General features: G+C 41.6%; 1 protein-coding gene across 1 annotated transcript in view; it reads right to left on the reverse strand.

Annotated features, from left to right (window-relative positions):
• The window catches only part of LOC139749130 (uncharacterized), a 191,519-nt gene that overhangs the window by 10,854 nt on the left and 159,296 nt on the right, over window positions 1-21,369 (reverse strand). The window contains exon 7 of the mRNA XM_071662751.1: window positions 17,125-17,332. Coding sequence (XP_071518852.1) covers window positions 17,125-17,332 — 208 coding nt within the window. The remainder of the gene's footprint in view (window positions 1-17,124; window positions 17,333-21,369) is intronic.

Genomic DNA, 21,369 nt, shown 5'->3' on the forward strand with positions numbered 1-21,369 from the left:
GTGGAGCCTGGATGTGGATAGGGAGCTGTGGTTTTGGTGCATTACACATAACAGCTAGAGACTGAGTGTGAACGAATGTAGCCTTTTTTGTCTGTTTTCCTAGTGCTACCTCACTGAAGCACGGGGTAGCAATGCTGTTTCCTGTGGGACAAAGTAGCGACAGGAATGGATGAAGGCAAGCAAGTATGAATATGTACATGTCTATGTATTCATATATCTGTGTATGTATATGTATGTGTATGTCGATATGTATATGTATGTATATGTGCATATGTGGGTGTTTATGTATATATACATGTATATGAGTGGATGGGCCATTCTTCCTCTGTTTCCTGGTGCTACCCCGCTGATGCTGGAAACAGTGAATATGTACCATGTATAAATAAGTAATATATCTATTCATAATTTATAGTTGATTGCCGTTTCCCTTGTCAGCAAGGTAATGCCAGGAAACAAATGAAGAACATCCCATCCACTCATATATACATATATAACCATAAATGCCCATACATGCACACATACATATACATATCAACACACACACACACATATACATACATATACATACATAAAGACAGACATATACATACATAATTATGTGCATAATCATGCTTGCTTTCATCCATTCTAGCTGTCATATGTAATGCACCAAAACCATAGATCCCTATCCAAATCTAGGCCCCACCGACCTTTCCATGGTTTACCCCAAACGTTTCACATGCCCTGTTCCAGTCCATTGACAGTACATTGACCCCAGTATACCATATTGTTCCAATTCACTCTATGTATGTTCAAGCCTTGATCACTTAAAATCTTTTTCACTCCAACCTTCCACCTCCAACCTGGTCTCTCTTTTCTTGTTCCCTCCACCTCTGACACATATATCTCTTTGTCACCCTTTTCTCGCTCATTCTTTCCATATGTCCAAACCATTTCAACACACCCTCTTCTGTTATCTCAACCACACTTTTTATTTCCACACATCTCTCTTACCCTTTCATTATGTACTCAATCAAACCACCTCACACTACATATTGTCCTAATTCATTTACAACATATCCACCCTCCTCCGTATGACCCTATCTATAACCTATGCCTCATAACCATATTGTTGGAACTACTATTCCCTCAAACATACCCAGTTTTACTCTCCTAGATAATGTTCTCTCCTTCCACACATTCTTCATTGCTCACAAAAGCTTTGCCCCCTCCCAACCCTGTGACTCAAATCCACTTCTATGGTTCCATTCGCTGCAAAGTCTACTCCCAGATAACTAAAACACTACACTTCCTTAAATTTTTCTCCATTCAAATTTACATCCCAACAAACCTTGCTCTTATTCACATTTACTCTCAACTTTCTCCTTTCACACACTTTTCCAAACTCGGTCAACAACTTCTGCAGTTTCTCAACTGAATCAGCCACCAGCGCTGTATCATTGGCGAACAACTGTCTCACTTCCCAGGCCCTCTCATCCCCAACAGACTGCATATTTACCCCTCTCTCCAAAACTCTTGCATTTACCTCCCTAACCACCCCATCATAAACAAATTGAACAACCATGGGGACATCACACACCCCTGCCACAGACCGACCTTCACTAGAAACCAATCACTCTCCTCTCTTCCTACTCTTACACATGCCTTACATTTTTTATAAAAACTTTTCATTGCTTCTAGCAGCTTACCTCCCATCCCATATGCTCTTAAGGCCTTCCACAAAGCATCTCTATCAACCCTATCATATGCCTTCTAAAGATTCCATAAATGCTACATACAAATCCATCAGTTTTTCTAAGTATTTCTCAAACACATTCTTCAAAGCAAACACTCCACACATCCTCTACTACTCCTGAAACCACACTGTCCCTCCCCAGTCTTATGCTCTGTACATGCCCTCACCCTCTCAATCAATACTCTCCCATATAATTTCCAGGAATACTTAACAAACCTATGCCTCTGTAATTCGAACACTCACCTTTATCCCCTTTGCCATTGTACAATGGCATAATGCATGCATTTCACCAATCTTCAGGCACTTCACCATGATACATACCTACAATGAATATCCTTACCATCCAATCAACAACACAGTCACAGCCTTTCTTGGTAAATTTAACTGCAATACCATCCGAACCCAGAGCCTTGCTGGATTGCATCTTCCGCAAAGCTTTCACTACCTCTTTTCTCTTAACCAAACCATTCTCCCTGACCCTCTCACTTTGCACTCTACAACTTATTGAAACACCCTACATCTGCCACTCTATCATCAAAACCATTCAACAAACCTTCAAAATACTCCATCTCCTTCTCACTTCATCACTACCTGTTATCATTTCTCCCTTTGCCCCCTTCACTGATGTTCCCATTTGTTGTCTTACGTAATTTACCTCCTTCCAAAACATCTTTCCATTCTCCCTAAAGTTTAATGCTACTCTCTCACCCAAACTCTCATTTGCACTCATTTTCAACCCTTGCACCTTCCTCTTGACCTCCTGCTGCTTTCTTTTATACATCTCCCTGTCATTTTCACTCCTTCGTTGTAATTATCCCCAAATGCCTCTCTTTTCTCTTTCACTAAAACCTTTATTTCATCATCCCACCACTCACTACCCTTTCTATTCTGCCCAACTCCAACCTTTCTCAAGCTACATGCATCACTTTCACTTGTCATCACTGCTTCCCTAAATAAATTCCACTCCTCACCCACTCTCCTCGCATCATTTGCTCTCACCTTTTGCCATTCTGCACTCAATCTCTCCTGGTACTTCCTCTCACAAACGCTCATCCTCCTTTAAGGCTCAGATTGGGACATCTGAATGTGCGTGGATGTAACCATGATGAGAAGAAAGAAGAGATAGGTGGTACGTTTGAGCAAAGAAACCTGGATGTTCTGGCTCTGTGTGAAACGAAGCTCAAGGGTTAGGGGAAGAATGGTTAGGAAAAGTCTCAGGTGTAAAGTCAAAGGTTGGTGAGACAACAAGAGTGAAGAAAGGAGTAGCTCTACTTCTGAAGCAGGAGTTGTGGGAGTGTGTGACAGAGTGTAAGAAAGTAAATTCTATATTGATGTGGACAAAACTGAAAGAGGATGGAGAGAGATAGGTGATTATTGGTGCTTATGTGCCTGGTCATGAGAACAAAGATATGAAGAGTCAAGTGTTTTGACAGTGGATGAGTGAGTGTGTCAGCATCATTTATGCAAAAGACCAGGTATTAGTGATGGGTGATCTGAATGTGGAGGTGAGTAATGTGGCAGTTCAGGGTATAATTGGCGTACATGGGGTATTCAGTGTTGTGAAGGAAACAGTGAGGAGTTTGTGGATTTATGTGCAGAAAAAAGACTGGTGATTGGGATTACCTGGTTTAAATAGAGAGATATACATAAGTATGCATATGTGAATTGGAGAGATGGTCAAAGGGCATTAGTGGATTACATATTAATTGATAGGTGTGTAAAATAGAGATTCTTAGACGTTAATGTGCTGAAAGGGGTAGCTGGAGGGATGTCTGATGTCTTGTGAAGGTGACGTTGAAGATTTGTAGAAGTTTTAAAAAAAGAAGAGAGAACATTGGGGAGAAGAAAGTGGGGAGAGTAAGTGAACTTGTGTGAGGAAGTACCAGGAAAGACTGAGTGTAGAATAGCAAAAGGTGAGAGCAAATGATGGGAGAGGAGTGGGTGACAAAGGGATGTATTTAGGGAAGGAATGATGGCATGTCCAAAAGATGTATATGGCATGAGAAAGATACCTTTCTTGTCTTTTCCTAGCGTGCATGCGGGGGGAGGGTGTTGTCATTTCATGTGTGGCGGGGTGGCGACAGGAATGGATAAAGGCAGCAAGTATGAATTATGTACATGTATATAAATGTATATGTCTGTGTATGTATATATATGTATACGTTGAAATGTATAGGTATGTATATGTGCGTGTGTGGACGTGTACGTATATACATGTGTATGTGGGTGAGTTCGGCCATTCTTTCGTCTGTTTCCTTGCGTTATCTTCCTAACGCGGGAAACAGCGACAAAGTATAATAGATATTTTTTTTTTTTTTTTGTCGCTGTCTCCCGTGTTTGCGAGGTAGCGCAAGGAAACAGACGAAAGAAATGGCCCAACCCACCCCCATACACATGTATATACATACGTCCACACACGCAAATATACATACCTACACAGCTTTCCATGGTTTACCCCAGACGCTTCACATGCCATGATTCAATCCACTGACAGCACGTCAACCCCGGTATACCACATCGCTCCAATTCACTCTATTCCTTGCCCTCCTTTCACCCTCCTGCATGTTCAGGCCCCGATCACACAAAATCTTTTTCACTCCATCTTTCCACCTCCAATTTGGTCTCCCTCTTCTCCTCGTTCCCTCCACCTCCGACACATATATCCTCTTGGTCAATCTTTCCTCACTCATTCTCTCCATGTGCCCAAACCATTTCAAAACACCCTCTTCTGCTCTCTCAACCACGCTCTTTTTATTTCCACACATCTCTCTTACCCTTACGTTACTCACTCGATCAAACCACCTCACACCACACACTGTCCTCAAACATCTCATTTCCAGCACATCCATCCTCCTGCGCACCACTCTATCCATAGCCCATGCCTCGCAACCATACAACATTGTTGGAACCACTATTCCTTCAAACATACCCACTTTTGCTTTCTGAGATAATGTTCTCGACTTCCACACATTCTTCAAGGCTCCCAGAATTTTCGCCCCCTCCCCCATCCTATGATCCACTTCCGCTTCCATGGTTCCATCCGCTGCCAGATCCACTCCCAGATATCTAAAACACTTTACTATGTATATATATATACATAGGGGATAGGAGAGAAAGAATACTTCCCATGCATTCCTCGTGTGTCGTAGAAGGCGACTAAAGGGGACGGGAGCGGGGGACCAGAAAACCTCCCCTCATTGTATTTTGACTTTCTAAAAGGGGAAACAGAAGAAGGAGTCATGCGGGGAGTGCTCATCCTCCTCGAAGGCTCAGATTGGGGTGTCTAAATGTGTGTGGATGTAACCAAGATGAGAAAAAAGGAGAGATAGGTAGTATGTTTGAGGAAAGGAACCTGGATATTTTGGCTCTAAGTGAAATGAAGCTCAAGGGTAAAGGGGAAGAGTGGTTTGGGAATGTCTTGGGAGTAAAGTCAGGGCTTAGTGAGAGGACAAGAGCAAGGGAAGGAGTAGCACTACTCCTGAAACAGGAGCACTACTCCTGAAACAGGAGTTGTGGGAGTATGTGATAGAGTGTAAGAAAGTAAATTCTAGATTGATATGGGTAAAACTGAAAGTTGATGGAGAGAGATGGGTGATTATTGGTGCATATGCACCTAGGCATGAGAAGAAAGATCATGAGAGGCCTGTGTTTTGGGAGCAGCTGAATGAGTGTGTTAGTGGTTTTGATGCACAAGACCGGGTTATAGTGATGGGTGATTTGAATGCAAAGGTGAGTGATGTGGCAGTTGAAGGAATAATTGGTATACATGGGGTGTTCAGTGTTGTAAATGGAAATGGTGAAGAGCTAGTAGATTTATGTGCTGAAAAAGGACTGGTGATTGGGAATACTTGGTTAAAAAGCGAGATATACATAAGTATATGTATGTAAGTAAGAGAGATGGCCAGAGAGCGTTATTGGATTATGTGTTGATTGACAGGCACGCGAAAGAGAGACTTTTGGATGTTAATGTGCTGAGAGGTGCGACTGGAGGGATGTCTGATCATTATCTTGTGGAGGCGAAGGTGAAGATTTGTAGGGGTTTTCAGAAAAGAAGAGAGAATGTTGGGGTGAAGAGAGTGGTGAGAGTAAGTGAGCTTGGGAAGGAGACTTGTGTGAGGAAGTACCAGGAGAGACTGAGTAGAGAATGGAAAAAGGTGAGAACAAAGGAGATAAGGGGAGTGGGGGAGGAATGGGATGTATTTAGGGAAGCAGTGATGGCTTGCACAAAAGATGCTTGTGGCATGAGAAGTGTGGGAGGTGGGTTGATTAGAAAGGGTAGTGAGTGGTGGGATGAAGAAGTAAGATTATTAGTGAAAGAGAAGAGAGAGGCATTTGGACAATTTTTGCAGAGAAAAAATGCAAATGAGAGGGAGATGTATAAAAGAAAGACGCAGGAGGTCAAGAAAAAGGTACAAGAGGTGAAAAAGAAGGCAAATGAGAGTTGGGGTGAGAAAGTATCATTAAATTTTTGGGAGAATAAAAAGATGTTTTTGAGGGAGGTAAAAAAGGTGCGTAAGACAAGGGGTCAAATGGGAACATCAGTGAAGGGGGCAAATGGGGAGGTGATAACAAGTAGTGGTGATGTGAGAAGGAGATGGAGTGAGTATTTTGAAGGTTTGTTGAATGTGTTTCATGATAGAGTGGCAGATGTGGGGTGTTTTGGTCGAGGTGGTGTGTGAAGTGAGAGGAGTTAGGGAGAATGATTTGGTAAACAGAGAAGAGGTAGTAAAAGCTTTGCAGAAGATGAAAGCTGGCAAAGCAGCAGGTTTGGATGGTATTGCAGTGGAATTTATAAAAAAGGGGGTGACTGTGTTGTTGACTGGTTGGTAGGGATAAGTAATGTATGTATGATTCATGGTGAGGTGCCTGAGGATTGGTGGAATGCATGCATAGTGCCATTCTACAAAGGTAAAGGGGATAGAGGTGAGTGCTCAAAGTACAGAGGTATAAGTTTGTTGAGTATTCCTCCTTTTTTGCTCTCCGAGATAATGTTCTCGACTTCCACACATTCTTCAAGGCTCCCAGAATTTTCGCAACCTCCCCCACCCTATGATTACTTCCACTTCCATGGTGCCATCCGCTGCCAAATCCACTCCCAGATATCTAAAACACTTCACTTCCTCCAGTTTTTCTCCATTCAAACTTACCTCCCAATTGACTTGACCCTCAACCCTACTGTACCTAATAACCTTGCTCTTATTCACATTTACTCTCAACAGTCTTCTTTCACACACTTTACCAAACTCAGTCACCAGCTTCTGCAGTTTCTCACATGAATCAGCCACCAGCGCTGTATCATCAACAAACAACAACTGACTCACTTCCCAAGCTCTCTCATCCACAACAGACTGCATACTTGCCCCTCTTTCCAAAACTCTTGCATTCACCTCCCTAACAACCCCATCCATAAACAAATTAAACAGCCATGGAGACATCACACACCCCTGCTGCAAACCTACATTCACTAAGAACCAATCACTTTCCTCTCTTCCTACAAGTACACATGCCTTACATCCTCGATAAAAACTTTTCATAGCTTCTAACAACTTGCCTCCCACACCATATATTCTTAATACCTTCCACAGAGCATCTCTATCAACTCTATCATATGCCTTCTCCAGATCCATAAATGCTACATACAAATCCATTTGCTTTTCTAAGTATTTCTCACATAAATCCCTCAAAGCAAACACCTGATCCACACATCCTCTACCACTTCTGAAACCACACTGTTCTTCCCCAATCTAATGCTCTGTATATGCCTTCACCCTCTCAATCAATACCCTCCCATTTAATTTACCAGGAATACTCATCAAACTTATACCTCTGTAATTTGAGCACTCACCTTTGTCCCCTTTGCCTTTGTACAATGGCATTATGCAAGCATTCTGCCAATCCTCAGGCACCTCAACATGAATCATACATACATTAAATAACCTTAGCAACCAGTCAACAACACAGTCACCCCCTTTTTTTATAAATTCCATAGCAATACCATCCAAACCCACTGCCTTGCCGGCTTTCATCTTCCACAAAGCTTTTACTACCTCTTCTCTGTTTACCAAATCATTTTCCCTAACCCTCTCACTTTGCACACCACCTCAACCAAAACACCCTATATCTGCCACTCTATCATCAAACACATTCAACAAAACTTCAAAATACTCTCTCCATCTCCTTCTCACATCGCTACTACTTGTTATCACCTCCCCATTTGCCCCCTTCACTGAAGTTCCCATTTGTTCCCTTGTCTTACGCACTTTATTTACCTCCTTCCAAAACATCTTTTTATTCTCCCTAAAATTTAATGATACTCTCTCACCCCAACTCTCATTTGCCCTCTTTTTCACCTCTTGTACCTTTCTCCTGACCTCCTGCCTCTTTCTTTTATACATCTCCCACTCATTTGCATTATTTCCCTGCAAAAATTGTCCAAATAACTCTCTCTTCTCTTTCACTAATAATCTTACTTCTTCATCCCACCACTCACTACCCTTTCTAATCTGCCCACCTCCCACGCTTCTCATGCCATAAGCATCTTTTGCGCAAGACATCACTGCTTCCCTAAATGCATCCCATTCCTCTCCCACTCCCCTTATCTCCTTTGTTCTCACCTTTTTCCATTCTGTACTCTCCTGGTACTTCCTCACACAAGTCTCCTTCCCAAGGTCACTCACTCTCACCACTCTCTTCACCCCAACATTCTTTCTTCTTTTCTGAAAACCCCTATAAATCTTCACCTTTGCCTCCACAACATAATAACCAGACATCCCTCCAGTTGCACCTCTCAGCACATTAACATCCAAAAGTCTCTCTTTTGCGCGCCTATCAATTAACACGTAATCCAATAACGCTCTTTGGCCATCTCTCCTACTTACATACGTATACTATGTATATCTTGCTTTTTAAACCAGGTATTCCCAATCACCAGTCCTTTTTCAGCACATAAATCTACAAGCTCTTCTCCATTTCCATTTACAACACTGAACACCCCAAGTATACCAATTATTCCCTCAACTGCCACATTATTCACCTTTGCATTCAAATCACCCATCACTATAACCCGGTCTCGTGCATCAAAACCACTAACACACTCATTCAGCTGCCCCCAAAACACTTGTCTCTCATGATCTTTCTTCTCATGCCCAGGTGCATATGCACCAATAATCACCCATCTCTCTCCATCAACTTTCAATTTTACCCTTATCAATCTAGAGTTTACTTTCTTACACTCTATCACAAACTCCCACCACTCCTGTTTCAGGAGTAGTGCTACTCCTTCCCTTGCTCTTGTCCTCTCACCAACCCCTGACTTTACTCACAAGACATTCCCAAACCACTCTTCCCCTTTACCCTTGAGCTTCGTTTCACTCAGAGCCAAAACATACAAGTTCCTTTCCTCAAACATACTACATATCTCTCCTTTTTTCTTATCTTGGTTACATCCACACACATTTAGACACCCCAATCTGAGCCTTCGAGGAGGATGAGCACTCCCCGCGTGACTCCTTCTTCTGTTTCCCCTTTTAGAAAGTTAAAATACAAGGAGGGGAGGGTTTCTAACCCTCCGCTCACGTCCCCTTTAGTCGCCTTCTACGACACGTGAAGAATGTGTGGGAAGTATTCTTTCTCCCCTATCCCCAGGGAGATTTATATATATATATACATATATATATATATATATATATATATATATATATATATATATATATAGTTGAGAGTAAATGTGAATAAGAGCAAGGTTATTAGGTACAGTAGGGGTGAGGGTCAAGTCAATTGGGAGGTGAGTTTGAATGGAGAAAAACTGGAGGAAGTGAAGTGTTTTAGATATCTGGGAGTGGATCTGTCAGCGGATGGAACCATGGAAGCGGAAGTGGATCATAGGGTGGGGGAGGGGGCGAAAATTTTGGGAGCCTTGAAAAATGTGTGGAAGTCGAGAACATTATCTCGGAAAGCAAAAATGGGTATGTTTGAGGGAATAGTGGTTCCAACAATGCTGTATGGTTGCGAGGCGTGGGCTATGGATAGAGATGTGCGCAGGAGGATGGGTGTGCTGGAAATGAGATGTTTGAGGACAATGTGTGGTGTGAGGTGGTTTGATCGAGTAAGTAACGTAAGGGTAAGAGAGATGTGTGGAAATAAAAAGAGCGTGGTCGAGAGAGCAGAAGAGGGTGTTTTGAAATGGTTTGGGCACATGGAGAGAATGAGTGAGGAGAGATTGACCAAGAGGATATATGTGTCGGAGGTGGAGGGAACGAGGAGAAGAGGGAGACCAAATTGGAGGTGGAAAGATGGAGTGAAAAAGATTTTGTGTGATCGGGGCCTGAACATGCAGGAGGGTGAAAGGAGGGCAAGAAATAGAGTGAATTGGAGTCATGTGGTATACAGGGGTTGACGTGCTGTCAGTGGATTGAAGCAAGGCATGTGAAGCGTCTGGGGTAAACCATGGAAAGCTGTGTAGGTATGTATATTTGCGTGTCTGGATGTGTGTATGTACATGTGTATGGGGGGGGGGGTTGGGCCATTTCTTTCGTCTGTTTCCTTGCGCTACCTCGCAAACGCGGGAGACAGCGACAAAGTATAAAAAAAAAAAAAAAAAAAAAAAAAAAAAAATATATATATATATATATATATATATATATATATATATTTTTTTTTTATACTTTGTCGCTGTCTCCCGCGTTTGCGAGGTAGCGCAAGGAAACAGACGAAAGAAATGGCCCAACCCCCCCCCATACACATGTATATACATACGTCCACACACGCAAATATACATACCTACACAGCTTTCCATGGTTTACCCCAGACGCTTCACATGCCTTGCTTCAATCCACTGACAGCACGTCAACCTCGGTATACCACATCGCTCCAATTCACTCTATTCCTTGCCCTCCTTTCACCCTCCTGCATGTTCAGGCCCCGATCACACAAAATCTTTTTCACTCCATCTTTCCACCTCCAATTTGGTCTCCCTCTTCTCCTTGTTCCCTCCACCTCCGACACATATATCCTCTTGGTCAATCTTTCCTCACTCATCCTCTCCATGTGCCCAAACCACTTCAAAACACCCTCTTCTGCTCTCTCAACCACGCTCTTTTTATTTCCACACATCTCTCTTACCCTTACGTTACTCACTCGATCAAACCACCTCACACCACACATTGTCCTCAAACATCTCATTTCCAGCACATCCATCCTCCTGCGCACAACTCTATCCATAGCCCACGCCTCGCAACCATACAACATTGTTGGAACCACTATTCCTTCAAACATACCCATTTTTGCTTTCCGAGATAATGTTCTCGACTTCCACACATTCTTCAAGGCCCCCAGGATTTTCGCCCCCTCCCCCACCCTATGATCCACTTCCGCTTCCATGGTTCCATCCGCTGCCAGATCCACTCCCAGATATCTAAAACACTTCACTTCCTCCAGTTTTTCTCCATTCAAACTCACCTCCCAATTGACTTGACCCTCAACCCTACTGTACCTAATAACCTTGCTCTTATTCACATTTACTCTTAACTTTCTTCTTCCACACACTTTTCCAAACTCAGTCACCAGCTTCTGCAGTTTCTCACATGAATCAGCCACCAGCGCTGTATCATCAGCGAACAACAACTGACTCACTTCCCAAGCTCTCTCATCCCCAACAGACTTCATACTTGCCCCTCTTTCCAAAACTCTTGCATTTACCTCCCTAACAACCCCATCCATAAACAAATTAAACAACCATGGAGACATCACACACCCCTGCCGCAAACCTACATTCACTGAGAACCAATCACTTTCCTCTCTTCCTACACGTACACATGCCTTACATCCTCGATAAAAACTTTTCACTGCTTCTAACAACTTTCCTCCCACACCATATATTCTTAATACCTTCCACAGAGCATATATATATATATATATATATATATATATATATATATATATATATATATATATATATATATATATATACATATATATATATATATATCACAAGGGATAGGGGAGAAAGAATACTTCTCACGTATTCCCCGCATGTCGTAGAAGGCAACTGAAGGGGACGGGAGAAGGATGCTAGAAACCTTCCCCTTCTTGTAATTCAATTCTCTAAAAGGGGAAACAGAAGAAGGAGTCATGCGGGGAGTGCTCATCCTTCTTGAAGGTTCAGATTGGGGTGTTATAAATGTGTGTGGATGTAACGAAGATGAGAAAAAAAGGAGAGACCGGTAGTATGTTTGAGGAAAGGAACCTGGATGTTTTAGCTCTGAGTGAAATGAAGCTCAAGGGTAAAGGGGAAGAGTGGTTGGTGAATGTCTTGGGAGGAAAGTCAGGACTTGGTGAAAGGAGAAGGGCAAAGGAAGGTGTAGCACTACTCCTGAAGCAGGAGTTGTGGGAGTATGTGATAGAGTGTAAGAAAGTAAACTCTAGATTGATATGGGTAAAACTGAAAGTGGATGGAGAGAAATGGGTGATTACTGGTGCCTATGCACCTGGTCAAGATAAGAAAGATCATAAAAGGCAAGTGTTTTGGGAGGAGCTGAGTGTGTTAGCAGCTTTGATGCATGAGACCAGGTTATAGTGATGGGTGATGTGAATGGAAAGGGGAGTAATGTGGCAGTTGAGGGTATAATTGGTGTACATAGGGTGTTCAGTGTTGCAAATGGAAATGGTGAAGAGCTTGCAGATTTGTGTAATGAAAAAGGACTGGCGATTGGGAATACCTGGTTTAAAAAGAGAGATATACATAAGTATATGTATGTAAATAGGAGAGATGGCCAGAGATTAATATTGTATTACGTATTAATTGATAAGCGCATGAAAGAGAGACTTTTGGATGTTAATGTGCTGAAAGGGGGAACTGGAGGGATGTCTGATCATTATCTTGTGGAGGCAAAGGTGAAGATATCCAGAGGTTTTCAGAAAAGAAGAGAGAATGTTGGGGTGAAAAGAGTGGTAAGAGTAAGTGAGCTTGGGAAGGAGACTTGTGTGAGGAAGTACCAGGAGAGACTGAGTGCAGAATGGAAAAAGGTGAGAGCAAATGACATAAGGGGAGTGAGGGAGGAATGAGATGGATTTAGGGATGCAGTGATGGCTTATGCAAAAGATGCTTGTGGCATGAGAAAGGTGGGAGGTGGGCAGATTAGAAAGGGTAGTGAGTAGTGGGATGAAGAAGTAAGATTGTTAATGAAAGAGAGGAGAGAGGTATTTGGACGATTTTTGTAGGGAAATAGTGTAAGTGACTGGAAGATGTATAAAAGGAGGCAGGAGGTCAAGTGAATGGTGCAGGAGGTGAAAAAAGAGCAAATGAGAGTTGGGGTGAGTGTCGTTAAATTTTAGGGAGAATAAGATGTTTTGGAAGGATGTAAATAAAGTGCGTAAGACAAGAGAACAAATGGGAACATCAGTGAGTGGGGCTAATGGGGAGGTAATAACATGTAGTGGTGATGCGAGAATGAGATGGAGTGAGTATTTTGAAGGTTTGTTGAATGTGATGACAGAGTGGCAGATATAGGGTCTTTTCGTTGAGGTAGTGTGCAAAGTGAGAGGGTCAGGGAGAATGGTTTGGTAAACAGAGAAGTAGTGAAAGTTTTGCAGAAGATGAAAATTGGCAATGCAGTGGGTTTGGATGGTAATGCAGTGGAATTCATTATAAAAGGGGGTGACTGTGTTGTTGACTGGTTGGTGAGGATATTCAAAGTATGTATGGTTCATGGTGAAGTGCCTTAGGATTGGTGGAATGCATGCATAGTGCCACTGTACAAAGGCAAAGGGGATAAAGGTGAGTGTTCAAATTACAGAGGTATAAGTTTGTTAAGTTTTCCTGGGAAATTATACGGGAGGGTATTGACTGAGAGGGTAAAGGCATGTACAGAGCATCAGATTGGGCAAGAGTAGTGTGGTTGGTAGAGGATGTGCGAATCAGGTGTTTGCTTTGAAGAATGCATGTGAAAAATACTTAGAAAAATAGATGGATTTGTATGGAGCATTTATGGATCTGGAGAAGGCATATGATAAAGTTGATAGAGATGCTTTGTGGAAGGTATTAAGAGTATATGGTGTGGGAGGTAAGTTTCTACAAGCAGCAAAAAGTGTTTATCAGTGATGTAAGGCATGTGTACGAGTGGGAAGAGAGGAAAGAGATTGGTTCTCAGTGAACATCGGTTTACGGCATGGGTGCATGGTCTCCATGGTTGTTTAATTTGTTTATAGATGGGGTTGTTAGGGAGGTGAATGCAAGAGTTTTGGAGAGAGGGGCAAGTATGCAGTCTGTTGTGGATGAGAGGGCTTGAAAAGTGAGTCAGTTGTTCGCTGATGATACAGCGCTGGTGGCTGATTCGGGTGAGAAAATGCTGAAGTTGGAGACTGAGTTTCTTAAAGTGTGTAAAAGAAGAAAGCTGAGAGTAAATGTGAATAAGAGAAAGGTAATTAGGTACAGTAGGGTTGAGGAACAAGTAAATTGGGAGGTAAGTTTGAATGGAGAAAAAACTAGAGGAAGTGAAGTGGTTTAGATATCTGGGGGTGGATTTAGCAGCAGATGGAACCATGGAAGCAGAAATGAGTCAGAGGGTGGGGGAGGGGGCGAAGGTTCCGGGAGCGTTGAAGAATGTGTGGAAGGTAAGAATGTTATCTCGGAGAACAAAAATGGGTATGTGAGAAACTGCAGAAGCTGGTGACTGAGTTTCATAAAGTGTGTGAAAGAAGAAAGCTGAGAGTAAATGTGAATAAGAGCAAGGTTATTAGGTACAGTAGGGTTGAGGGACAAGTCATTTGGGAGGTAAGGTTGAATGGAGAAAAACTGGAGGGAGTGAAGTGTTTTAGATATCTGGGAGTGGATTTGGCAGTGGATGGAACCATGGAAGCGGAAGTGAATCATAGGGTGGGGGAGGGGGTGAAAATTCTGGGAGCGTTGAAAAATGTGTGGAAGTTGAGAACGCTATCCTGGAAAGCAAAAATGGGTATGTTTGAAGGAATAGTGGTTCCAACAATGTTATATGGTTGCGAGGCGTGGGCTATAGATAGAGTTGTGCGGAGGAGGGTGGATGTGCTGGAAATGAGATGTTTGAGGACAATATGTGGTGTGAGGTGGTTTGATAGAGTTAGTAATAACAGGGTAAGAGAGATGTGTGGTAATAAAAAGAGTGTGTTTGAGGGAGCAGAAGAGGGTGTTTTGAGATGGTTTGGTCACATGGAGAGAATGAGTGAGGAAAGATTCACAAAGAGGATATATGTGTCAGAGGTGGAGGGAATGAGAAGTGGGAGACCAAATTGGAGGTGGAAAGAAGGAGTGAAAATGAATTGGAACGATGTGGTATACCGGGGTTGACGTGCAGTCAATGGATTGAACCAGGGCATGTGAAGCGTCTGGGGTAAACCATGGAAAGTTTTGTGGGGCCTGGACGTGGAAAGGGAGGTGTGGTTTTGGTGCATTATACATGACAGCTAGAGACTGAGTGTGAATGAATGTGGCCTTTGTTGTCTTTTCCTAGCTCTACCTTGCGCACATGCAGGGGGGAGGGGGTTTTCATTTCATGTGTGGCAGGGTAGCGACGGAAATGAATAAGGGCAGACAGTATGAATTATGTGCATGTCTATATATGTTTATGTCTGTGTGTGTATATGTATGTATACGTTGAGATGCATAGGTATGTATATGTGCGTATGTGGACGTGTATGTATATACATGTGTATGTGGGTTGGTTGGGCCATTCTCTCATCTGTTTCCTTGCGCAACCTCGCTAACGCAGGAGACAGCAACAAAGTATAATAAAATAATAAAATATTGAAGGAATAGCGGTTCCATCAATGTTATAAGATTGTAAGGCATGGGCTATAGATAGGGTTGTGGAGAGGAGAGTGGATGTTTTGGAAATGAGATGTTTGAGGGGAATATGTGGTGTGAGGTGGTTTGATTGAGTAAGTAATGATAGGGTAAGAGAGATGTGTGGTAATAAAAAGAGTGTGTTTGAGAGAGCAGAAGAGGGCATATTGAAATGGTTAGGTCACATGGAGAGAATGAGTGAGGAAAGATTGATAAAGAGGATATATGAGTCAGAGGTGGAGGGAACGAGGAGAAGTGGGAGACTAAATTGGAGGTGGAAGGATGGAGTGTAAAAGATTTTGAGTGATCAGGGCCTGAACATACAGGAGGGTGAAATGTGTGTATGAAATAGAGTGAATTGGAACGATGTGGTATACTGGGGTCAACATGCTATCAAATGGATTGAACCAGGGCAAGTGAAGCGTCTGGGGTAAACCATGGAAACTTTTGTGTGGCCTGGATGTGGAAAAGGAGCTGTGGTTTCGGTGCATTACACAACAGCTAGAGAGCAACCAGAGGGCATAACATAAAATTAAGTAAAAAAAATTAAATATAAGGATGTGAAGAAATACTTATTGACTTAGGACATTGTTCATGCACACAGCATACATAAATTCAAGGGCATGTATGACCGTATAGAGTGTTCAAGAGATAAAGGCCCACAAACATAAATCTCTCTCCCGGCACGGAGCAATTATGTAATTAAAAACTGGTAATTACAAACAATGAAATTTCCAACTAATACAATCACCTCCTTTCTTAAGAGGCTCAACTGCAATACCATCCAATCCAGATGCCTTGCCACATTTCATCCTGAGCAAGGCTTTCAAAACCTCTTCAAGAAATGACATCCATACCTTCCCATTCCTGATCGACCCAAATACCCTACATCTGCCCCCCAATTATCAAACACATTCAGCAACACTTCAAACTACTCACTCCATCTCCTCTTCACCTCATCTCTACCTGTTACCAATACCCCATTTGTCCCCTTTACTGATGTTTCAATTTTGACTCTGTTTTTCTCAAAGTACTAACCTCCTTCTTCACAATGTTTTTCTCAAAGTACTAACCTCCTTCTTCACAATTTTTATATCCTCCCTGAAGTCTGCTGATACTTGCTTATCTCCAACTTTTATTTGCCCTCTTTTTCTGCCCCTACACATTTCTCTTGATGTTCTGCTGTTTTCTCTTGCACATCTCCCATTAACTTGCATTCCTTCCCTGTAAGTAGTGCCCATACACCTCTCTTTTCTCTTTCACTAACTTAACTTTATCATTCCATCACTCACTAACCATTTTCACCTGCCACCTCCCACCTTCTGCATGCCACATACTTCTGCACATGCCAGTAATGCTACCCTAAGTACCTCCCATTCCTCATCCACTCCCCTACCTTTATTCACTTCTTGCTATTTGCCTTTCTACACTCAATCTCTTATGGCTAAGTCTAAAATGACATGATATTCAATAGAATATCTTGGTAACAAAAAGCTTTCAATGGTAAGCCTAAAATAATTCTACTTTTGCTAATGATGAATATTATGAGACTCAAATACTCAGTGCAGATACTCACATCTTCAAACACAGATGGGGTATACTTAGGAGGGGATGTCAGTGGACTCTGTGGAGTTTTTCTATGGTCAAGAGGCGATGGAGGAGTTGGGTTATAAGTGCGGCCAGTATTGTAGTTGCATTCTAGTGTGTAGGAACGCAAAAGACCAGTAGCCCGCATTATGGCTACCCGTCCTGAACCCTCCTTACTCATACCATCACGACGGTCCCTGAAGAACATGAAATAAAAAGAAAGTGGGATTATCAGCATTTCTTTCCCCTATGCAATAACTACTTAGCTTTAGCTAACCATAGAAATATAATCAAAGGAGGAGAGTCTTACTTTTCAGTATTTTTCTTTTTTTTTTAATCACCTTTACAGTACACCATTTGCTGGTCTTCCATATGGTGTTAAATCTCATACCTTTAAAATATAACTATTACTTTCCTATTCATCTGTTGTTTAATCTCTTCAAGTCTGCCCTTCCCCAACTTTTGTCATCCTTATCCTTCTGCACTTGCCTTTATTTTCTGAGGTAAATATCTATCTATCTGTATCTCTTTTGCCCATTCTCTCCAGGATTCCCTACGGGAACTCCCATCAAGGGTGTGGCATTTCTCTCCCTTCAGTACTCTTCCACTCTATTTCTCCAGATCAAAGGAGGTCTTCCTTTCACACCAATGCTTTAACTGTACTATCATAAACACTTCTTGTAAACCCCAAGTCTTGCATTCATTCCATGTGTCCAAATCATCTCAAAGTATTACATTTCATCCACTCTACTGCTTTTCAATTCATTCACTGCCATACCCAATCTCTCATACAACCACTCATTTCATTCCTCATTCCACCAAGTCATACCATATTCTCCTCTCAAATAGCTCATTTCCACAGCCTGGATTCTTAAACCCTATGACCCATTCCAAGTCCAAGTTTCAGCTGCACACGTCAGGGTTGGGAGGACCATGCTGTCCTTTAGTCCTTTCACCATTTCCATACTTACACCTCTACCCTTCATTATTCTATTAAGGGACCCAATGACAATTCTAACTTGTACTGCTCTCTCCCTTACCTCTCCTTCCATACCACCTTATTTACCCTAACAGCTCCTAAAATAATTAAATTCCCTCACCTCTTCCAGTCTTTCTTCCCCCATATCTATAACACAGTTTAGTACACTTTCTTCTTTCATTCTATATGGTTTTGCAAAATTATTCTTTTACTTTGTTTTCTGTCAAACACCATTAGCTTACTTTTTGCATTTATCTTCAATCGCCTATGTTTACACAGATCATAAAACAAACTTAAAACATTCTGCAACTCCTCTTCACTCTCAGTTAAAAATGCAGGATCATCTGCAGACAGGCTTGCCACTAGCCACTTTACCTCACCACCACACTCCATCTCTGCACCCCTTTCTCTGGTTCTGCTTTCACCTCTCTTATCACGCCATCCATATACATGTTAAAAAGCCATGGTGACATCACAAAGCCCTACCTTACACCCACATATATAGTGAAACTTTCACTCAACTGTCCAACCACTTTTACAAGTGCATTATCTATTCTTTAGAAGGCTTTAACACCATCCAACAAATGTTCCTCTACCCTATATATCCTTAACACGTACATAAAGCATTCCTTATGCTTTCTCCAGATCCATATAGATGCATATAGCTTCTTACCTTTCAGTAGATACTTTTCCAAAGTAAGTTTCCCACAAACATCTGATCCACATATCCCCTACTTTTCCTAATACTCCCTTGCCCCATACTTATTCTGCTTTCATTCACATTTATCACTGTATCATCAACACTTACATACACTATTCCTGATATATCTAAAATTTATTCCCCTATAATTGCTACATACAACCTTAGCACCTTTTCCTTTGAATAAAGGAACAATGATTGCTTTCACCCAATCCTCATGCACAGCCTTCTACTTCGATGCTAAATTATATATCAAATGCATCCATTCCATCATACCTTCTCCTCCATACTTCAACATTTCAGCCAAATTCCTACCCACTTCAGGTACCTTTCCTATCCTTCTTGCTATGGTCCCCTGCACTTGTATTCTTTTCCTTCCATATCCATGCAGGTAACAACTGCTGCCTCCCTCATGTTCATCAGTTCTTCAAAATACTCTTTCCATCTTTCTTTCACTTCCTCCTCTTGATTTAGCAACTCCACTTCCTTACTTCTCACATTTACATTTCGATTCTAATATCCATCATTTTTCTTTTACACCTCCTTTTAGTACAATTCCACATCTTCCAAAAAATTTTCACTCAACTTTCTTCCAAAATCTTCATCTACTCTTCCTTTGTTTTCTTCTATCAGTTTTTTAACATTCTGCTTACAAATCTTATATTCTTCACTCCTTTTGCTAAACCTTCACCAGTACATTCCTTTCGAACAATCTACCATATGCTTTTTCTTCTCTTCCACAGCATTTCTTATCTCACCCATCCACCATGCATTTCCCTCTCTATTCTTTTATCTTACAATCTTGTATCCAACTACTAATTCTACAACTTTAAAAATCATTCTCTAATCATTTTAAATACCTCAATCACACATGACTGCATTCCTACATTTACTGCACTTCCATATAATCTTTTCATCACCCTTCTTTCATACTCCTTGCATTATTTCTGATTCATCTTCTCACTTACCAACACTTTTACCTCTTTACTTCATACCTCCACTTCTTGAATCATTACCCCTACAAGAACTGCAAAATGGTCAGTCTCCAAAGAATCCTCTCTAAAAAGCATCCAGCACAGCTTTTCTCAGCCTTTATTCCAATGCCACATAGTCAATCAAACCTTTTTGTTCTTCTCAGCACAGACAACTACAAGATAACTTCCATTCTCATTTATTCCAGGCACTCCCCATTTGCCAACAATCTCACCAATTCATCACATCCCACCTTCACAATCATATCGCCCATTACAACCACCTTTCTCTCCTTCTCAAAACCATTCATACAGTCACTCAAATTTCAACAGAAATGCTTCATTTCATCCTTATCTTGCACTATCTTCGTGTTCACAGGCACATATACACATGCACACCTCTCATCACATATTTCTAATATTGTCATGTGCTAAGCCCTTGGCAGATGTTTATGTGATAACTACATACCAAAAGTGCAAAATTTTTTTGAGAAGGTTCCACAATAGCTAATTTGTCTTAAATGAGAGAAAAATGAGTTTTGAAGAATAAAAAACTGTTTCTCTCTAGGTGGTGTCTCATGGGCTAATGAAATGAATCTATAGATCTCTGGGGGTTAGGAGCCTCCAGCTCAACTTATGCTCACCCAATGCTATCCATCCAAACAGCAGTTGGAGCATTAGCTTGTTCTGGAACCCCTCACCATTCAGCAGCCCTCAGCATGGTAATGACATCATCTTCCTGCCAAATGCCAAGTCATACAGGCCAACACCTGATAATTCCTGGGACAAGGATGTCACCCATCGGAAATTAACCTCAGTAAAATGAAAACTTTTTGGAAAGAGAGGGGAAGACAGGGTGGGAAGTACTAAAAGAAAATTGCTCATCATGCAATGCCTGGATAGAAACAGTTTTTCATTCTTCTAAACTACTCTTCTCTTTGGGGTTTGTTGTCCTGCAAGCTATTAACAGAATAAACAACATGAAAAAGGAGGGTATGAGGTAAACTTTCAATGGGAAAAAGATGACCAACTGAAATGCCAAGGCTTATCTTATTATACCTAACTGATCCTCCTCATCACAGAAGGTATTCTAGGAAATGATTCCACATTACAGACTAGCAAGGCAGCACCTTGCTTAATAGCTCTTCCAAAAAGCTTGAATGAACCAACAAAACCACTCTTGAACCAAAATGAAAGAGTCCCTTCCAAGATATAGTTCAAACTGCCTTATAAAACCAGTAAAGGAGTTCCCTTGCCAACCTCTGAAGATATTCATGTATTCTCAGAGATGCAACGGAATGAATATAAATTCTGTATACTGAGGTATTCTCACAGATGCAACTGAACACAGACAAATTTTGCATACTGAGTCCTTGGAAAGGAAAACAATCTTATATGCTTTGGAATGGAAGAAAAACCAAAGAAATTATGTGATACATGAGAGGATTCTCATACTACGAGGGGTCTTTTTTAACTGTGCAATGTCAAGACCTCCTCCAGAAAAACAACCTGAAAATCAATCCCAAGTAGGTCCCAAAACAGTTAAAACCAAAGACTCTGACAGCAGAATCTGAAGGTCTTCTA

Source organism: Panulirus ornatus, chromosome 6 (assembly GCF_036320965.1).
Source record: "Panulirus ornatus isolate Po-2019 chromosome 6, ASM3632096v1, whole genome shotgun sequence".
NCBI classification, from domain to species: Eukaryota; Metazoa; Arthropoda; class Malacostraca; order Decapoda; family Palinuridae; genus Panulirus; species Panulirus ornatus.